This window comes from Panulirus ornatus, chromosome 32 (genome assembly GCF_036320965.1).
Source record: "Panulirus ornatus isolate Po-2019 chromosome 32, ASM3632096v1, whole genome shotgun sequence".
Classification (NCBI taxonomy): domain Eukaryota; kingdom Metazoa; phylum Arthropoda; class Malacostraca; order Decapoda; family Palinuridae; genus Panulirus; species Panulirus ornatus.
The window spans coordinates 188,654-210,677 of NC_092255.1; the positions used below are offsets into that span (position 1 = coordinate 188,654).

The 22,024-nt window shown below is 46.6% G+C and overlaps 1 protein-coding gene across 1 annotated transcript in view; it reads left to right on the plus strand.

Annotated features, from left to right (window-relative positions):
* Positions 1-16,004, plus strand: part of LOC139759280 (glutamate receptor ionotropic, delta-2-like) — a 47,140-nt gene extending 31,136 nt beyond the window's left edge. The window contains exons 4-6 of the mRNA XM_071681423.1: positions 12,296-12,422; positions 14,635-14,748; positions 15,058-16,004. Of these exons, the coding sequence (XP_071537524.1) occupies positions 12,296-12,422; positions 14,635-14,730 (223 nt within the window). The 3' untranslated portion in view covers positions 14,731-14,748; positions 15,058-16,004. The remainder of the gene's footprint in view (positions 1-12,295; positions 12,423-14,634; positions 14,749-15,057) is intronic.
* Positions 16,005-22,024: the final 6,020 nt, after the last annotated feature.

Genomic DNA, 22,024 nt, shown 5'->3' on the forward strand with positions numbered 1-22,024 from the left:
TCCAAAAGAAGGAACAGAAAAGGAGGCCAGGTGACGATATTCCCTCAAAGGCCCAGTCCTCTGTTCTTAACGCTACCTCGCTAATGCGGGAAATGGCGAATAGTATGAAAGAAAGAAAGATATATATATATATATATATATATATATATATATATATATATATATATATATATATATATATATATATATATATATATATATATATATATATATATATAGCACTACTCCTGAATCAGGAGTTGTGGGAGTATGTGATAGAGTGTAAGAAAGTAAATTCTAGATTGATATGGGTAAAACTGAAAGTTGATGGGGAGAGATGGGTGATTATTGGTGCATATGCACCTGGGCATGAGAAGAAAGATCATGAGAGGCAAGTGTTTTGGGAGCAGCTGAATGAGTGTGTTAGTGGTTTTGATGCACAAGACCGGGTTATAGTGGTGGGTGATTTGAATGCAAAGGTGACTAATGTGGCAGTTGAGGGAATAATTGGTATACATGGAGTGTTCAGTGTTGTAAATGGAAATGGTGAAGAGCTTATAGATTTATGTGCTGAAAAAGGACTGATGATTGGGAATACCTGGTTTAAAAAGCGAGATATACATAAGTATACGTATGTAAGTAGGAGAGATGGCCAGAGAGCGTTATTGGATTACGTGTTAATTGATAAACGCACGAAAGAGAGACTTTTGGATGTTAATGTGCTGAGAGGTGCAACTGGAGGGATGTCTCATCATTATCTTGTGGAGGCGAAGGTAAAGATTTGTGGGGGTTTTCAGAAAAGAAGGGAGAATGTTGGGGTAAAGAGAGTGGTGAGAGTAAGTGAGCTTGGGAAGGAGACTTGTGTGAGGAAGTACCAGGAGAGACTGAGTACAGAATGAAAAAAGGTGAGAACAAAGGAGGTAAGGGGAGTGGGGGAGGAATGGGATGTATTTAGGGAAGCAGTGATGGCTTGCGCAAAAGATGCTTGTGGCATGAGAAGCGTGGTAGGTGGGTTGATTAGAAAAGGTAGTGAGTGGTGGGATGAAGAAGTAAGATTATTAGTGAAAGAGAAGAGAGAGGCATTTGGACGATTTTTGCAAGGAAAAAATGCAAATGAGTGGGAGAGGTATAAAAGCAAGAAGCAGGAGGTCAAGAGAAAGGTGCAAGGGGTGAAAAAGAGGGCAAATAAGAGTTGGGGTGAGAGAGTATCATTAAATTTTAGGGAGAATAAAAAGATGTTTGGGAAGGAGGTAAATAAAGTGCGTAAGACAAGGGAGCAAATGGGAACTTCAGTGAAGGCGGCTAATGGGGAGGTGATAACAAGTAGTGGTGATGTGAGAAGGAGATGGAGTGAGTATTTTGAAGGTTTGTTGAATGTGTTTGATGATAGAGTGGCAGATGTAGGGTGTTTTGGTCGAGGTAGTGTGCAAAGTGAGAGGGTTAGGGAAAATGATTTGGTAAATAGAGAAGAGGTAGTAAAAGCTTTACGGAAGATGAAAGCCGGCAAGGCAGCAGGTTTGGATGGTATTGCAGTGGAATTTATTAAAAAAGGGGGTGACTGTATTATTGACTGGTTGGAAAGGTTATTTAATGTATGTATGATTCATGGTGAGGTGCCTGAGGATTGGCGGAATGCTTGCATAGTGCCATTGTACAAAGGCAAAGGGGATAAGAGTGGGTGCTCAAATTACAGAGGTATAAGTTTGTTGAGTATTCCTGGTAAATTATATGGGAGGGTATTGATTGAGAGGACAAAGGCATGTACAGAGCATCAGATTGGGGAAGAGCAGTGTGGTTTCAGAAGTGGTAAAGGATGTGTGGATCAGGTGTTTGCTTTGAAGAATGTATGTGAGAAATACTTAGAAAAACAAATGGATTTGTATGTAGAATTTATGGATCTGGAGAAGGCATATGATAGATTTGAGAGAAATGCTCTGTGGAAGGTTTTAAGAATATATGGTGAGGGAGGCAGGTTGTTAGAAGCAGTGAAAAGTTTTTATCGAGGATGTAAGGCATATGTACGGGTAGGAAGAGAGGAAAGTGAGTGGTTCTCAGTGAATGTAGGTTTGCGGCAGGGGTGTGTGATGTCTCCATGGTTGTTTAATTTGCTTATGGATGGGGTTGTTAGGGAGGTGAATGCAAAAGTTTTGGAAAGAGGGGCAAGTATGCAGTCTGTTGTGGATGAGAGAGCTTGGGAAGTGAATCAGTTGTTGTTCGCTGATGATACAGCGCTGGTGGCTGATTCATGTAAGAAACTGCAGAAGCTGGTGACTGAGTTTGGTAAAGTGTGTGAAAGAAGAAAGTTAAGAGTAAATGTGAATAAGAGCAAGGTTATTAGGTACAGTAGGGGTGAGGGTCAAGCCAATTGGGAGGTAAGTTTGAATGGAGAAAAACTGGAGGAAGTAAAGTGTTTTAGATATCTGGGAGTGGATCTGGCAGCGGATGGAACCATGGAAGCGGAAGTGGATCATAGGGTGGGGGAGGGGGCCAAAATTCTGGGAGCCTTGAAGAATATTTGGAAGTCAAGAACATTATCTCGGAAAGCTAAAATGGGTATGTTTGAAGGAATAGTGGTTCCAACAATGTTGTATGGTTGCGAGGCGTGGGCTATGGATAGAGTTGTGCGCAGGAGGGTGGAGGTGCTGGAAATGAGAGGTTTGAGGACAATATGTGGTGTGAGGCCTTTGGTGTCTTTTCCTAGCGCTACCTCGCACACATGAGGGGGGAGGGGGTTGTTATTCCATGTGTGGCGAGGTGGCGATGGGAACAAATAAAGGCAGACAGTATGAATTATGTACATGTGTATATATGTATATGTCTGTGTGTGTATATATATGTGTACATTGAGATGTATAGGTATGTATATTTGCGTGTGTGGACGTGTATGTATGGAATGTATGGAATACCATCCCCCTCCCCCCTCATGTGTGCGAGGTAGCGCTAGGAAAAGACAACAAAGGCCACATTCGTTCACACTCAGTCTATAGCTGTCATGCAATAATGCCCGAAACCACAGCTCCCCTTCCACATCCAGGCCCCACACAACTTTCCATGGTTTACCCCAGACGCTTCACATGCCCTGATTCAATCCACTGACAGCACGTCGACCCCGGTATACCACATCGATCCAATTCACTCTATTCCTTGCACGCCTTTCACCCTCCTGCATGTTCAGGCCCCGATCACTCAAAATCTTTTTCACTCCATCTTTCCACCTCTAATTTGGTCTCCCACTTCTCCTCGTTCCCTCCACCTCCGACACATATATCCTCTTGGTCACTCTTTCCTCACTCATTCTCTCCATGTGCCCAAACCATTTCAAAACACCCTCTTCTGCTCTCTCAATCACGCTCTTTTTATTTCCACACATCTCTCTTACCCTTACATTACTTACTCGATCAAACCTACCTCACACCACACATTGTCCTCAAACATCTCATTTCCAGCAAATCCATCCTCCTGCGCACAACTCTATCCATAGCACACGCCTCGCAACCATACAACATTGTTGGAATCACTATTCCTTCAAACATACCCATTTTTGCTTTCCGAGATAATGTTCTCGACTTCCACACATTCTTCAAGGTTCCCAGGATTTTCGCCCCCTCCCCCACCCTATGATCCACTTTCGCTTCCATGGTTCCATCCGCTGCCAGATCCACTCCCAGATATCTAAAACACTTTACTTCCTCCAGTTTTGCTCCATTCAAACTTACCTCCCAACTGACTTGACCCTCAACCCTACTGTACCTAATAATCTTGCTCTTATTCACATTTACTCTTAACTTTCTTCTTTCACACACTTTACCAAACTCAGTCACCAGCTTCTGCAGTTTCTTACATGAATCAGCCACCAGCGCTGTATCATCAGCGAACAACAACTGACTCACTTCCCAAGCTCTCTCATCCACAACAGACTTCATACTTGCCCCTCTTTCCAAAACTCTTGCATTCACCTCCCTAACAACCCCATCCATAAACAAATTAAACAACCATGGAGATATCACACACCCCTGCCGCAAACCTACATTCACTGAGAACCAATCACTTTCCTCTCTTCCTACACGTACACATGCCTTACATCCTCGATAGAAACTTTTCACTGCTTCTAACAACTTGCCTCCCACACCATATATTCTTAATACCTTCCACAGAGCATTTCTATCAACTCTATCATATGCCTTCTCCATGATCCTATTATATTCTTAATACCTTCCACAGAGCATCTCTATCAACTCTATCATATGCCTTCTCCAGATCCATAAATGCTACATACAAATCCATTTGTTTTTCTAAGTATTTCTCACACACATTCTTCAAAGCAAACACCTGATCCACACATCCTCTACCACTTCTGAAACGACACTGCTCTTCCCCAATCTGATGCTCTGTACATGCCTTCACCCTCTCAATCAATACCCTTCCATATAATTTACCAGGAATACTCAACAAACTTATACCTGATATGAATATATATATATATATATATATATATATATATATATATATATATATATATATATATATATATATATATATATATATATATATATATATATATATATATATATATGTATATATATATATATATATATATATATATATATATATATATATATATATATATATATATATATATATATATATATATATATATATATATATATATATATATATATATATAGTTACCCTATACAGATCACAGAGCATTGTTAAGTATTTTTCAACGACAAGATCCAACAGGAAAGTTTCAGAGGTGGTATTTAACTATACAAACATTTGACCCAGATTTTCGTTTTTTTCGGGCTCATCCAATGTAGTTGCAGACGCGCTTTCCCGTTGAGTGGGTGCAGTCACTATAGATAATAGCCTCGTCGATTTTGATGTAGAGAGGTTGAGACGGCATCAACGGGATGACCCAGTCTGGGGTCGTGTCATAGAATTCCTAGAGGGTATAAGATCTTCCTTGGATGCTAAGACAGCCAGAGAATTGTATTTAGCACAGTGAGGGAGGGACGCGAAATTAGGAGTGGCCGCCCGTGTTGTTAAACAAACAATAATTCAAACAGTATTAGTACAGGATTTCTTGAAGTTAGCACATGATTCACCCCAGGCCGCACACCCAGGTGACCCCAGGCCGCACACCCAGGTGACCCCAGGCCGCACACCCAGGTGACCCCAGGCCGTACACCCAGGTGACCCCAGGCCGCACACCCAGGTGACCCCAGGCCGCACACCCAGGCCGCACACCCAGGTGACCCCAGGCCGCACACCCAGGTGACCCCAGGCCGCACACCCAGGTGACCCCAGGCCGCACACCCAGGTGACCCCAGGCCGTACACCCAGGTGACCCCAGGCCGCACACCCAGGTGACCCCAGGCCGCACACCCATGTGACCCCAGGCCGCACACCCAGGTGACCCCAGGCCGCACACCCAGGTGACCCCAGGCCGTACACCCAGGTGACCCCAGGCCGCACACCCAGGTGACCCCAGGCCGCACACCCAGGTGACCCCAGGCCGCACACCAAGGTGACCCCAGGCCGCACACCCAGGTGACCCCAGGCCGTACGCCCAGGTGACCCCAGGCCGCACACCCAGGTGACCCCAGGCCGCACACCCAGGTGACCCCAGGCCGCACACCCATGTGACCCCAGGCCGCACACCCAGGTGACCCCAGGCCGCACACCCAGGTGACCCCAGGCCGCACACCCAGGTGACCCCAGGCCGCACACCCAGGTGACCCCAGGCCGCACACCCAGGTGATCCCAGTTCGCACACCCAGGTGACCCCAGGCCGTACGCCCAGGTGACCCCAGGCCGCACACCCAGGTGACCCCAGGCCGCACACCCAGGTGACCCCAGGCCGCACACCCATGTGACCCCAGGCCGCACACCCAGGTGACCCCAGGCCGCACACCCAGGTGACCCCAGGCCGCACACCCAGGTGACCCCAGGCAGGCCGCACACCCAGGTGACCCCAGGCCGCACACCCAGGTGACCCCAGGCCGCACACCCAGGTGATCCCAGTTCGCACACCCAGGTGACCCCAGGCCGCACACCCTGGTGACCCCAGGCCGTACACCCAGGTGACCCCAGGCCGCACACCCAGGCCGCACACCCAGGTGACCCCAGGCCGCACACCCAGGTGACCCCAGGCCGCACACCCATGTGACCCCAGGCCGCACACCCAGGTGACCCCAGGCCGCACACCCAGGTGACCCCAGGCCGCACACCCAGGTGACCCCAGGCAGGCCGCACACCCAGGTGACCCCAGGCCGCACACCCAGGTGACCCCAGGCCGCACACCCAGGTGATCCCAGGCCGCACACCCAGGTGACCCCAGGCCGCACACCCAGGTGACCCCAGGCCGCACACCCAGGTGATCCCAGGCCGCACACCCAGGTGATCCCAGGCCGTACACCCAGGTGCCCCCAGGCCGTACACCCATGTGACCCCAGGCCGCACACCCAGGTGACCCCAGGCCGCACACCCAGGTGACCCCAGGCCGCACACCCAGGTGACCCCAGGCCGCACACCCAGGTGACCCCAGGCCGCACACCCAGGTGACCCCAGGCCGCACACCCAGGTGACCCCAGGCCGCACACCCAGGTGACCCCAGGCCGCACACCCAGGTGACCCCAGGCCGTACACCCAGGTGACCCCAGGCCGCACACCCAGGCCGCACACCCAGGTGACCCCAGGCCGTACACCCAGGTGACCCCAGGCCGCACACCCAGGTGATCCCAGGCCGTACACCCAGGTGACCCCAGGCCGCACACCCAGGTGACCCCAGGCCGCACACCCAGGCCGCACACCCAGGTGACCCCAGGCCGCACACCCAGGTGATCCCAGGCCGCACACCCATGTCGCACACCCAGGTGACCTCACGCCGCACACCCAGGTGACCCCAGGCCGCACACCCAGGTGACCCCAGGCCGCACACCCAGGTGACCCCAGGCCGTACACCCAGGTGACCCCAGGCCGCACACCCAGGTGACCCCAGGACGCACACCCAGGTGACCCCAGGCCGCACACCCAGGTGACCCCAGGCCGCACACCCAGGTGACCCCAGGCCGCACACCCAGGTGACCCCAGGCCGTACACCCAGGCGACCCCAGGCCGCACACCCAGGTGACCCCAGGCCGCACACCCAGGTGACCCCAGGCCGTACACCCAGGTGACCCCAGGCCGCACACCCAGGTGACCCCAGGCCGCACACCCAGGTGACCCCAGGCCGCACACCCAGGCCGCACACCCAGGTGACCCCAGGCCGTACACCCAGGTGACCCCAGGCCGCACACCCAGGTGACCCCAGGCCGCACACCCAGGTGACCCCAGGCCGCACACCCAGGTGACCCCAGGCCGCACACCCAGGTGACCCCAGGCCGCACACCCAGGTGACCCCAGGCCGTACACCCAGGTGACCCCAGGCCGCACACCCAGGTGACCCCAGGCCGCACACCCAGGTGACCCCAGGCCGCACACCCAGGCCGCACACCCAGGTGACCCCAGGCCGTACACCCAGGTGACCCCAGGCCGCACACCCAGGTGACCCCAGGCCGCACACCCAGGTGACCCCAGGCCGCACACCCAGGTGACCCCAGGCCGCACACCCAGGTGACCCCAGGCCGTACACCCAGGTGACCCCAGGCCGCACACCCAGGCGACCCCAGGCCGTACACCCAGGTGACCCCAGGCCGCACACCCAGGTGACCCCAGGCCGCACACCCAGGTGACCCCAGGCCGCACACCCAGGTGACCCCAGGCCGCACACCCAGGCGACCCCAGGCCGCACACCCAGGTGACCCCAGGCCGTACACCCAGGTGACCCCAGGCCGCACACCCAGGTGACCCCAGGCCGCACACCCAGGTGACCCCAGGCCGCACACCCAGGTGACCCCAGGCCGTACACCCAGGTGACCCCAGGCCGCACACCCAGGCCGCACACCCAGGTGACCCCAGGCCGCACACCCAGGTGACCCCAGGCCGCACACCCAGGTGACCCCAGGCCGCACACCCAGGTGACCCCAGGCCGCACACCCAGGTGACCCCAGGCCGTACACCCAGGTGACCCCAGGCCGCACACCCAGGCCGCACACCCAGGTGACCCCAGGCCGCACACCCAGGTGACCCCAGGCCGCACACCCAGGTGACCCCAGGCCACACACCCAGGTGACCCCAGGCCGTACACCCAGGTGACCCCAGGCCGCACACCCAGGTGACCCCAGGCCGCACACCCAGGTGACCCCAGGCCGCACACCCAGGTGACCCCAGGCCACACACCCAGGTGACCCCAGGCCGTACACCCAGGTGACCCCAGGCCGCACACCCAGGTGACCCCAGGCCGCACACCCAGGTGACCCCAGGCCGCACACCCAGGTGACCCCAGGCCGCACACCCAGGTGACCCCAGGCCGTACACCCAGGTGACCCCAGGCCGCACACCCAGGCCGCACACCCAGGTGACCCCAGGCCGCACACCCAGGTGACCCCAGGCCGCACACCCAGGTGACCCCAGGCCACACACCCAGGTGACCCCAGGCCGTACACCCAGGTGACCCCAGGCCGCACACCCAGGTGACCCCAGGCCGCACACCCAGGTGACCCCAGGCCGCACACCCAGGTGACCCCAGGCCGCACACCCAGGTGACCCCAGGCCGTACACCCAGGTGACCCCAGGCCGCACACCCAGGTGACCCCAGGCAGGCCGCACACCCAGGTGACCCCAGGCCGCACACCCAGGTGACCCCAGGCCGCACACCCAGGTGACCCCAGGCCGTACGCCCAGGTGACCCCAGGCTGCACACCCAGATGACCCCAGGCCGCACACCCAGGTGACCCCAGGCCGCACACCCATGTGACCCCAGGCCGCACACCCAGGTGACCCCAGGCCGCACACCCAGGTGACCCCAGGCCGCACACCCAGGTGACCCCAGGCCGCACACCCAGGTGACCCCAGGCAGGCCGCACACCCAGGTGATCCCAGGCCGCACACCCAGGTGACCCCAGGCAGGCCGCACACCCAGGTGATCCCAGGCCGCACACCCAGGTGACCCCAGGCCGCACACCCAGGTGACCCCAGGCCGTACACCCAGGTGACCCCAGGCCGCACACCAAGGCCGCACACCCAGGTGACCCCAGGCCGCACACCCAGGTGACCCCAGGCCGCACACCCAGGTGACCCCAGGCCGCACACCCAGGTGACCCCAGGCCGTACACCCAGGTGACCCCAGGCAGGCCGCACACCCAGGTGACCCCAGGCCGCACACCCAGGTGACCCCAGGCCGCACACCCAGGTGACCCCAGGCCGTACACCCAGGTGACCCCAGGCCGCACACCCAGGCCGCACACCCAGGTGACCCCAGGCCGCACACCCAGGTGACCCCAGGCCGCACACCCAGGTGATCCCAGGCCGCACACCCAGGCCGCACACCCAGGTGACCTCAGGCCGCACACCCAGGTGACCCCAGGCCGCACACCCAGGTGACCCCAGGCCGTACACCCAGGTGACTCCAGGCCGCACACCCAGGTGACCCCAGGCCGCACACCCAGGTGACCCCAGGCCGCACACCCAGGTGAACCCAGGCCGCACACCCAGGTGACCCCAGGCCGCACACCCAGGTGACCCCAGGCCGCACACCCAGGTGACCCCAGGCCGCACACCCAGGTGACCCCAGGCCGCACACCCAGGTGAACCCAGGCCGCACACCCAGGTGAACCCAGGCCGCACACCCAGGTGACCCCAGGCCGTACACCCAGGTGACCCCAGGCCGTACACCCAATGCACACACATCATTAAGACCTTGCCTTTAAGTAGTTGCTTAGATTATCATTTTCCGGGGTTCTTCCTTCTCATGTCCTTATGGTGTCTTCCTGTATATGACACCATGGCAGTACCAGGCGCCCTTCTCACGACTCCACGCGAGGTCCGCCTCGTGAGGGACACAGCTAAGTTGGGCCTGGAGGGTCTACCCTATACTTACGATCATTTAGTGAAACTAATGGAGGCCGTACCTCGCTTACGGTCTACCTTACTCAAGTTTTACACCTGTGCAACGGTCAGAAATTGTAGTGTTGGTCCTCCTCCAACTTTGTTAAAACTGAGGACCTGGGAACTGAATAGTGCCTGTGTGATTCTGTATGACATAGTACAAGACATTGAATCTCCAGTAAATACTAATGCCAGGTGAACACGAACAAGCAGAGGAGAAGCAAGAGAGGTCTGCTTAATTTCGTAGGTTCCCTCCGATCAAATTTGTTTGGTATTGCTACTCAGGAAGAACTTAATTCAGTTAGGAATCAGATTAGATCCTCACAATTTCAACAACTTCTTAACAACAGGTACATTAAGGCTGAAGCTAAGATCTTAAAAGAACATTCCAAATATTTGAATAACATAATGTTAACTGTTAATAACTTGACACAACAGGTAGAACTAATGTCAAAGTCTGTTAATATCATATATGCTATAATGACTATTTCCAGATATGTTGATAGTTTATATACCCAAATCACTTATTATGCACATTATTTCACTGACTTATTGGAAGATGTTGATAATCTGGTAAACCAAGTTGTCACACCATCATTTTTTTCCCTTCTCAGAACTCACACGTATCATTAAACAAGCGATGACACAATTCTGGTACACCCCAGCTCTCCCTCTGCATCACATGGCCAGTTATTACTCCTTACTAACGGTTGACGTGATCCTCGAAGCGGTCATTATCCACATACCATTCACTGACTCCAGTGCTGACAGCCTTGTGAACGTAATACCATTCCCTTTTAACTATACAAAAGAGTTGCAAAAGACTATCATCTTTGCTGACAACATGAACTTTCTCTTATATAATATTACTTCCTCGTTGATTGCACATCTCTCCTTGAATGATTTAACATTGTGCCATAAACCATTGCTTGACAACTTGATTTGTTCCCCTAATACCATTGTTTTCATACTTTAGAAACAAATTCATGTGAGTACCAACTATTTTTGGGGGATCAACAAAATGTTCTTAATTCTTGATCCTTTAAGGAAATTACTGTTACTGAACCTTGGTTTGAAAGTATGGACCAGCATCACGTACTGTATTTCCCAGACCTACAAAATGTTCTTATTCATTGCCCACCTAATCATCCCAAATCTTATTTATTTCTGGGACACATTCAGTTAGGACAACGATGTACTCTTATCAGTTCCAGTTCCAAATTGTTCAGCACTCATGATCATTACTTGGGACAAATTGATAGAACTATCCCGAGTATAGAACGAATCCCCCAAAACATCAACTTATCAATCATCAATGAAGTAAATATCCAACACCTTCCATCTATGGTTCAGGACGATTTAGATTCTCCAATAGATGCTTTGGCTTATGTTCCTTTTAAGTACACTTCTCATATTTCTGGATTTTCAATTATTTCGTTGTCTATTGCACTCATATTGTTATTCATAGTATTCATCTTAAATTGTCGTCTACGACATTGGGTGCCTAATATAGAATTCCATACAGCCACATAGGATGGATATTCAGAAGGTAATTGTAGCAGCACTTTCTTATTTAAGGGAAACTTTGATTTCAGAATAATAGGTATTCAATAAAATGTTTGAATTTTCAATTCTGGTCGTTTCATTTGTGTAATGATTTTTTATACCATACATAATATCTATACATATCATTTTGCTTTCCTTAAATATGTGAATTTATGACTCCTCTAATAATTTTACAGTGTGTTATCCCTCTTCTCAAGCATGCTAGATGATATAAAAATAACTCTTGTAAATAACTATAATTTGCTTCTGTTTTTTGTACTCTTATATTCAGTATTATTTCATGTACAACCATAAGTTATCATGGCTGGCAGGAGCTTGAGCCAGGATGTGGCCGAGCAAAATGTAAGACTCACACACACTTATTCATTTTTCATTAGCTATTTGTTATCATTATTTTACTGAAAGTTACATAGACTAGATGCATGTTCAAACGGGCTCACTGTTCCCACGGGCTCACTGTTAATCAGAATGTGTGAACACGTAAGAGCTGATCTGTTATTTGAACACGTTGTTGAATGGGTGTTGACGGACTCCCATATAACCTCTGTCAGTGTCATCTGGGGGGACACACTGGCCAGCATCGTCACACTGTTCACTAGCGTGTGTCGTAGTGTGTCATAAGAATATAGCCCAGAGTACTACAAATGTACGTACATATTTTTCTAATAAATCTACAAAGGCCGCCTGATCTTCATTGAGTACCACAAACGAAGAAGACTCGACTTCCTTCCTATCACCTCAACCTCTCTTCCCTTTCTAGCTTGATCCGGCTGACGGAGGTGGGTTTGGTGGGCAAGTGGGCAGATGATGAGGTGGACAAACTTTCCAAGTATATGTCTCCATCGAGTGACCCTGGACCCACAGCTATCAGCCTTCAGCACCTTCAGGTACTCATTAAACACACACACACACACACACACACACACACACACACACACACACACACACACACACACACACACACACACACACTTTCTCCCTGTTTTATGGGTTATTGAGTTCGAATTCTACCATAGCTCAATTCGTATATAAGATCTCTCAGAAACCTTGACCCTCATTAAGATTTTTTTTCTATTACAGTCAAAGCATTTCGCGCTGTTCACGTATGTTATCATACACACATTTATGCAATTATGATTATACATACATTTACACATTTATGATTATACCTAAACTAATGTGCAGAATTTGAGCGCATGACTGACCCTAATGAAAAAAAAAAGCCCAGTCACGTAGAAGCTGAACCTACAAACAAAAGGTTTATGATACATACACCAACGTTTGTTGTGTTCGTACATATCATCGGGCTTTACCTGCTAATGTTTACACAATGAGCGACGCGTCACATTCGGCAAAGTTGTATCATTGTTGATGGACGGTAAGGAATACAAACTGTTCGAGCACCTCGCTCCAGAGAAGCCCAGCACTTCCCCTCAAAATGGATTACAGCTTCGAAGCTGTAGGAAATCTATTGAAGGGACCATTGGGTTATATAATAACAAAGATGATCGTGTTGGAGGAATGAAGTTAGATCACCCCGTCCGTTCCCATGAGGCCGACGTGACAATGCACATCCCTACTTCAAGCTAAAACTGGGAATCATCTTCACCCTCACTGCTCTAATATCATGGTCTTCTTCCTCCTGCCTTCGTTCCACCACATCTTCATGAATACTACGTCCACTTGATTCGCTACCAGATGTTGTACTGACTACTCCAGTATGGTCGTGGTTACTTCCCAGTCGGGCGGGAAACATATGGACTAATGTGTGGGAATACCAACTGAGATGTTAGTAAGTGAATTCTGATTCATTAACACTACCTCGCTTCGACCTTTGAAGAATGAGATACTCACAGTCAGGTACCGGAGGCAGAGAGCCTCATATATAGAACATCAACAGATAATGAGCTAGTCCACAAACTTTCTTCTCTTCCCAATCCCACCTTATTCTTACCTAATAAAGAGTGCTATTAGCACGATCACTCACTGTCCTGCTATAGGCTTTGTAGTTCTTGAAATCAATGTCATTACCTTTTTCTTTATGTAGTAGGATTTATCATCACCTATTATGCCCAGCATTTAAACATATGATTCACTTTACCATATTTCCGTTCTTATATTGCAGATCCAATCAACAGCAATTGCACCTTCACTCTTCTCGTTCTCATTAACCACTTTCTATAGCCTTATCTTTTTCATTTATTGGGACAAACTCTCTCACTTCCTCCTTTGTGATATCTTCCACTTCCCTCCGTCTGCTCTCGTTTGCATTTATCTCTGAACTTGCGACACCAAAAACCACCTGTTTTTCAGCATAATTTCCACTCAGTTCTTTAAGGTATTCTCTTCACCTTTAACAAACTTGTTAATGTCAAATTCACTTTTGTTTCTTAAGTCTGCCTCTTCTATACAGCTGTTTATCTTTTCCCAGAAATGAACTTATCAAAACCATCTAAACTCATTGACTTTAACACCAAGATCCTTCTTTGTTTCCCTTTCTTTCATACATTACATTTTCTAATGTTTTTTGGGTAATTAACTTTTTACGCTTTATTTATTACTATTTTCTTGTAGATTCAGCTTCTTTCAACTTCTCATTTGATCTAGATCAACTTTCTTCATTCTAGATTTCACTATCCTACACTTCTCTTTTCGATAGAGTACCATGTAATGCTAAGATGATGTGGAGGCAAAATAAGAATGGACCATGGGCATCACTATGGCTACGCAGATCTGTGTATTAATGTAGGAAAGGTAAATACTATGTAAGAATATTACAGTCGAGATGTCAAGTCAGCTATTCATTATCCTTTATACGTAAGAAACTAGTAATTAGTACACTAATCTATGACTTAGTATTTTCTACTGTCGCCAACAGGCTCGTTAGGATCCAATGGTCTTTTGCTGTTTGAGCTCGTTTGTAAAAGAATCCGATTTGTCTAAGCAAACAGTAAATATGGACAACATTAAAAAAACTTAGTCTATGAATACTGAAGATACATAAATACTTTCCAGCATGGGTATTTGATACGCGTCATTATGAAAGTTGGATGATCATTGATATATATGATTTTGAATAATATGACTTTGTATTTTCAGGCTGCGTTCTTGATAATGATGTTGGGTTTTGCCATATCAGTAATAGGTCTTGTTATGGAACTCATGATCAGAAAGAGTGGAAGTACATTAGAATAGCAGCCATGGAAAAAAAGAGTAAGCATATTCAGTACATTTATTGTAATATGGTGGGGACCATAAACTGTCTAATTCACTTAAATAATTCATTGAACTATGCAAACTACTTCACCTTAACATGTTCGACAGCTTTTGACATATGAAGTCTTCATATGATATATTCTTCCTTAAAGTGAACGTCACTCCTTTCATCTGAGTATAATATGCTACCACATGTGGTATACAAATCTATCATATAGACTTAGGTCACTACACATTGAAGAGAATGTTACACCTAATCATATCTAACCTGTGACATGTCTTTACTCAAACTAACAACTATTTCAGGTTGTGATTGTGTGATTCAAGACAAGGACCATCCCTGACAGTCAAGATGAATGGTCGGAAAACCCTCGTCTGTTAGTAAAAGTCTGACTGTTCAAAGTTACTGATACTCACTACTTTCAACCTGAAGAAAGATATGAAAATTCTCCGAAGACACATTGATAAAGTTTTGTGTCGTTCTTGAGGATATGAATGTATATATTTCCTAGTGTATAGTTACAGTGTACAGGTGTATACCGTGCTAGCCATATGATTATTAAACTTTCAATCTCTCTCCTTGCTTTGATGGCAAGTTGAGGGTACTGAAGTTTTAATATCTTGCTCAGATACCTTTTGGGACTTCATGAATATGTCATAGTGAGAAGATGGCTCCTCTAGGGAGATGTTACCACACACATGCACATCGTAAACATGAAGAAATGAATGATCTTGTTGCTAACCCAACTTTTCGGTTGGCAGTACATCATTAAACTACCCTGACCAGGGAGGAATCATTCTGTTATCATATAACGCTACATCTAATTTTGTTGAGTAAGGATGTCTGTTTGTACTCTGAAGGCTTCTTTGTGCTTAAAACTTGGTGTACTGTTCCTGGAACCTTGGTAGCATTTATCCTCTGAACCTTACTTACCTAACGCAAGGGAGTATTAAACTTTGCAATCTGTTGAATTAAGAAATATCAAAATGGACCCCTCATGATGTCTCGACCTGATGATAATGATATAGGACGAGTTATCTAGATGAAATTACGTGTTAGTGAAACTAGATCCAGAAACTGAGGCTACTGAAGTTTTAGCAAGCTTGAACTCCCTGTCATCTTTATATGAAAGTAAAGATGAACCAACAATACAATTTGGAAAAAATCTCCTAAAATCTGACAAACGCTGTAAGCTGCTATCATAGACATTGTATAACTTACATGACAGAGACACTAGAAGAAATAAACAATTATTGAAGTGTATAAGATGTATAATTTACTATCATAACTCAGGTATACCAAATACAGCTGGGAAATTTTATGCAAGGTAAGAGTTTTATTTTTGATATTTACTTTTCTAACTTTTAACTTCTATTTTTCTTTAAATTTTATTATTTTCTATTTGTTTTGATGGATTATCATTCATGAAGATTTTTGGTTACTCATACTGGAAATCATTTATGTTAGAAGTAGGAACAGTGTGAACCAAAACATTAAGTTCTGCAATACATCATATTACATGTAGTCTTCTTGGTAAATAAATCTTGGATTATCATTATCGTGAATTATCAGTTACAATGCAAGCTATTTGTTTACGTGTTTTTTTCTGGGAACTCTGCAATGATGAACTGTCTTGGATTATCATTATCGCGAGTTATCAGTTACAATACAAGCTATTTGTTTACGTGTGAGAACTCTGCAATGATGAACTGCGTTGCCTGTTTGTGGGCTGCAGTGGAGACGAGAACTGGCTATATAAATCATGCACGGCAGAGAACTGTAATATAACATGGAGCTTTGATATTGTGAGTAGGTTGCCTCAGCTGGTTTACATGACTGACATCATTACACGAAGTCGGTCATCTTGCGATAAGTCTTCTTGACTCAGGGCTCAAAACATCCTCAGCGGAGAGCTTTGGTCTGATCAGTATATCAGCAGATTCCAAGGTAAACAAGGACGTGACTGACCCCCGCCTCTCTCGCAACACGGAGCCTAAAGTCAGAATCGCCTTCCACGTCGACTCTTCCACATGAACAATTATCAGAATCGGGGAAAAGTCTAGATGATTTTTAACTTAAGTTCCTCATGAGTTCTCGAGCCTGAATTAAGGTAAAGTTCCAAAGCAACGTCTCCACAGGCAGGAAATGGAACTTGAACTAACCAAAAGCCACTAATAGAACATTAACAACACAGCAAACTGATGTGCTTTTGTACGACTCACAGCACAAACAGCAAATAAATCTTTTTCATTAGCTTCTTTTATCATCCTTTTTCCGAGATTGAAGTGATTCCAGCAGCTGGTTATATCGTTAGGGCTCCAGCACACACCTGACTAGTCGTAATACTATAAGTGCGAAGTCACTCTCAGAAACATCACTGGATGGTAAAGTATAAAAACAGGGAAGCATTCTCCCACAACAAGGACAGAGAAGCCCCAGTATCTATCAGAGCAGTAAGAGGAACACTAACTAATTCAACATACTTATCCAAACCTACAAATCCTTCGAACAAAAGAGGCTGAAAGCCAACACAAAACGTCTCTAGTTCAAACTGATTAAAAGATTCACTGGTATACACTGATCTGTGAGAGACCTAACCTACCTTCATTTCTTTTTAGTAGATTCTTATAAGCTGATTTACAAAGGAATACAAAGGAATTCAAACTGCAGCATATATTTAAGTCCTTCTAAGGCTGTTTGTGATTGTGAAAAAATCAGAAACTTACAGATTAATGTGGTGAACCTTAGAAGGTATACAAAGAAAAGAAGATCGCATGAAGGCATATGAACAAATCGAAAAGGAACAAGGCTCCTGCCCTGGCCCATCATTACCTAACGAACAAGGTCACGCCTGACTCACTGGCACATGAGGAGCAAGTCCTCCAACCCGACCTTACGCGGAATCAACCACACTGTAACTGGAGAACAACAGCGGACACATAGCCGGCAGGAAGCTAAGGTGGGAAGCTAAGGTGGGAAGCTAAGGTATAGCGCACCGCTCTGCACACATCGAGTTTGGCCATAGTACAATTGTATCTTACCTTCGGTACAACACCTACGTCATCTACAAGTCATTTTGTGATGCAAATGACGCGGACCAACAACAGACATTGTAACATTTTGTTTACCAAAACCACTCACAGTAATGGCCACTGCTTCATTCACATCGGTAATACAGATGTGTATTTCATCTGTAACTTCATTAGGCAGTGAGCGCTGCCGAATTTATAATTCTTTGATATACGCCTTACCATCTTGTCTAAAAATGTTTCAAAAGATATAATTTGGTTACAATTGGCAATGGTTTATTCTTGTTGTGTCTAAGGTTTATCATCTTATTAGTAAACAGCTCCCAATCACTTCAGCGTTCTAGGGCTTCTGAAAGACTGAGGTCGATTGTTATACGAGTTATATGATAAAGAGATATGATGAATTAATATGATTAATAAATTTCTCCAAGATTCTTGGGCAACGGTGACTTAAGATTGCCCATTTTTCGGGTGTATAGGATGATTATCATCTGACTTACTGGTTAAATGTAAATAGCTGCTGAATCAGAGAGTCTAATTTACAGATGACAGAATGTGGTACATGATGTTTCGGGTATGGTCTATGCATGACAAATACATTGGTTTCCGTTAACAAGACGATGTCTCATTTTCTCTTTACTCAGTACATAGAAAACGAATCAATAATCATGAGGGACTCCTAATAACCATTATCGGTGAGTACACGGCAATCACCTGTGACATGGCCTTCAGTACTAAGGCCACCATATTTTTTCTTTACCAGATCATTAGAATTTTAACTGAAACACCATCAGGGACAACTCATTTTCATGCATAAATTTTCTAGGTAGCCGATTAGACATTTATACTTAATACAAGCAACTGAAACAGTTTCTTCGTCACCTCTTGTTAGGCTAGAGACACATAACCAACTGAACCTCACAGCACATTAGTCATCAGGTCGTGAGGCAAGGTATCAACTCGGTAATGTAAGTAATAAGGGGAGTTAATGGTTGAGGTTGGTAGCGGGGGGGCACACATGGCGACTGTGGCGTGAATGTGGTCATTATGTGTGGTGGAAAATTTGCCGGTATTTAAGCAGATATGTGGCTGAGTTGTGGAAGAACCATGTATATGGTGCGTAGATAGTCATAGATTACTGGGATGATATGGGGAATTTCTGCCAGTGAGGATACTGTGTTTGTATATTTATGTACATAAGTTGTATTTAAATTTCTAAAAGGGGAAACAGAAGGAGTCAAGCAAGGGGTGCTCATCCTCCTCGAAGGCTCAGATTGGGGTGTCTGAATGTGTGTGGATGTAACCAAGATGAGAAAAAAGGAGAGATAGGTAGTATGTTTGAGGAAAGGAACCTGGATGTTTTGGCTCCGAGTGAAACGAAGCTCAAGGGTAAAGGGGAAGAGTGGTTTGGGAAGGTCTTGGGAGTAAAGCCAGGGGTTAGTGAGAGGACAAAAGCAAGGGTAGGAGTAGCACTTCTCCTGAAGCAGGCGTTGTGGAAGTATGTGACAGAGTGTAAGAAAGTAAATTCTAGATTGATGTGGGTAAAACTGAAAGTAGATGGAAAGAGATGGGTGATTATTGGTGCCTATGCACTTGGCTATGAGAAGCAGGATCATGAGAGGCAAGTGTTTTGGGAGCAGCTGAGTGAGTGTATTAGCAGCTTTGATGCACGAGACCGGGTTAGAATGATGGGTGATTTGAATGCAAAGGTGAGTAATGTGGCAGTTCAGGGTATAATTGGTGTGCATAGGGTGTTTAGTGTTGTAAATGGAAATGGTGAAGAGCTTGTGGATCTGTGTGCTGAAAAAGGACTGGTGATTGGGAATTCCTGGCTTAAAGACAGATGATCAAAGGGCGTTATTGGATTACGTGTCAGTTGATAGGAGTGTAAAAGAGAGACTTTTGGATGTAAATGTTCTGAGAGGGGCAGCTGAAGGGATATCTGATCATTTCTTTGGAGGCGAAGGTGAAGATTTGTAAAGGTTTTCAGAAAAGAAGAGAGAATGTTGGGGTGAAGAGAGTGGTGAGAGTAAGTGAACTTGAAAAGGAAACTTGTGTGAGGAACTACCAGGAGAGATTGAGTGTAGAATTGCAAAAGGTGAGAACAAATGACGTGAGGAGAGTGTGTGTGTGTGTGTGTGTGTGTGTGTGTGTGTGTGTGTGTGTGTGTGTGTGTGTGTGTTTGGGGGGGATGGGATGTATTTAGGGAAGCAGTGATAGCTTACGCAAAAGATGCATATGGTATGAGAAAGGTGGGAGGTGGGCAGACATGAAAGGGTAGTGAGTTGTGGAATGAAGAACTGAGGTTGTTATTGAAAGAGAAGAGAGAGGCGTTTGGACGATTTTAGCAGGGAAGTAGTGCCAAATGACTGTGATATGTATAAAAGAAAGCGGCAGGAAGTCAAGAGAAAGGTGTAAGAAGTGAAAAAGACGGCAAACGAGAGTTGGGGTGAGAGAGTATCATTAGATTTTAGGAAGAATAAAAAGATGCTTTGGAAGGAGGTAAATAACGTGCGTAAGACAAGAAAACAAATGGGAACATCGGTGAAGGTGGCAAATGGGGGTATAAAAACAAATAGTAATGATCTGAGAAGGAGATGAAGTGAATATTTTGAAGGTTTGTTGACCGTGTTTGACGATAGTGTTTTGGTCTGGGTGGTGTGCGAAGTGAGAGGGTTAAGGAGAATGGTTTTGTAAACAGAGAAGAGGAAGTGAAAGCTTTGCGGAAGATGAAAGCCATCAAGGCGGCGGGTTTGGGTGGTACTGCATTGGAATTTATCAAAAAAAAAGGGGGTGACAGTGTCGTTAATTGATTGGTAAGGATATTGATTGCATGTATGGATCATGGTGAAGTACCTGAGGTTTGGCGCAATGCATGCATAGTGCCATTGTACAAAGACAAAGGGGATAAAGATGAGTGTGCTAATTACAGAGGCATGAGTTTGTTGAGTATTCCTGGGAAATTACATGGGAGGGTATTGATTGAGAGGGTGTACAGATTGGGGAAGAGCAGTGTGGTTTCAGAAGTGGTAGAGGATGTGTGGATCAGGTGTCTGCTTTGAAGAATGTATGTGAGAAATACTTAGAAAACCAGATGGATTGTATGTAGCATTTATGAATCTGGAGAAGGCATATGATAGGGTTGATAGAAATGCTTTGTGGAAGGTTTTAAGAGTATATGGTGTGGGAGGTAAGTTGATAGAAGCAACGAAAAGTTTTTACCAAGGATGTACGGCATGTGTACGAGTAGGAAGAGAGGAAGGTAATTGGTTCCCAGTGAATGTCGGTTTACGGCAGGGGTGCGTGATGTCTCTATGGTTGTTTAATTTCTAAATGGATGGGGTGGTTAGGAAAGTGAATGCAAGAGTTTTGGAGAGAGGGGCAAGTATGCTGTCTGTTGTGGATGAGAGGGCTTAGGAAGTGTCAGTTGTTTTTTACTGATGATACATCGCTGGTGGCTGATTCTGGTGAAAAACTGCAGAAGTTGGTGACTGAGTCTGGTAAAGTATATGAAAGAAGAAAGCTGAGAGTAAATGTAAATAAGAGCAAGATTATAGGTTTCAGTAAGGTTGAGGGACAAGTTAATTGGGTGGTAAGTGAAGTGTTTTAGATATCTGGTAGTGCACTTAGCAGCGGATGGAGCTATGGAAGGGGAAGTGAGTCACAGGGTGGAGGAAGGGGCGAAGGTTCTGGGAGCGTTGAAGAATGTGTGGAGGCGAGAAAGTGATCTCGGAGAGCAAAAATGGGTATGTTTGAAGGAATAGTGGTTCCAACAATGTTATATGGTTATGAGGTATGGTCTGTAGATAGGGTTGTGAGATGTATAGGTAAGTATATGTGCGTGTGTGGACGTGTATGTATATACATGTGTATGTGGGTCATTCCTTCGTCTGTTTCCTTGCGCTACCTCGCTAACGCGCGAGACAGCGACAAAGTATAATAGAAAATAAAAAAATAATACATTATATATATATATATATATACATATATATATATATATATATATATATATATATATATATATATATATATATATATATATTTTTTTTCAAACTATTCGCCATTTCCCGCGTTAGCGAGGTAGCGTTAAGAACAGAGGACTGGGCCATTGAGGGAATATCCTCACCTGGCCCCCTTCTCTGTTCCTTCTTTTGGAAAATTAAAAAAATTGAGAGGGGAGGGTTTCCAGCCCCCCGCTCCCTCCCCTTTTAGTCGCCTTCTACGACACGCAGGGAATACGTGG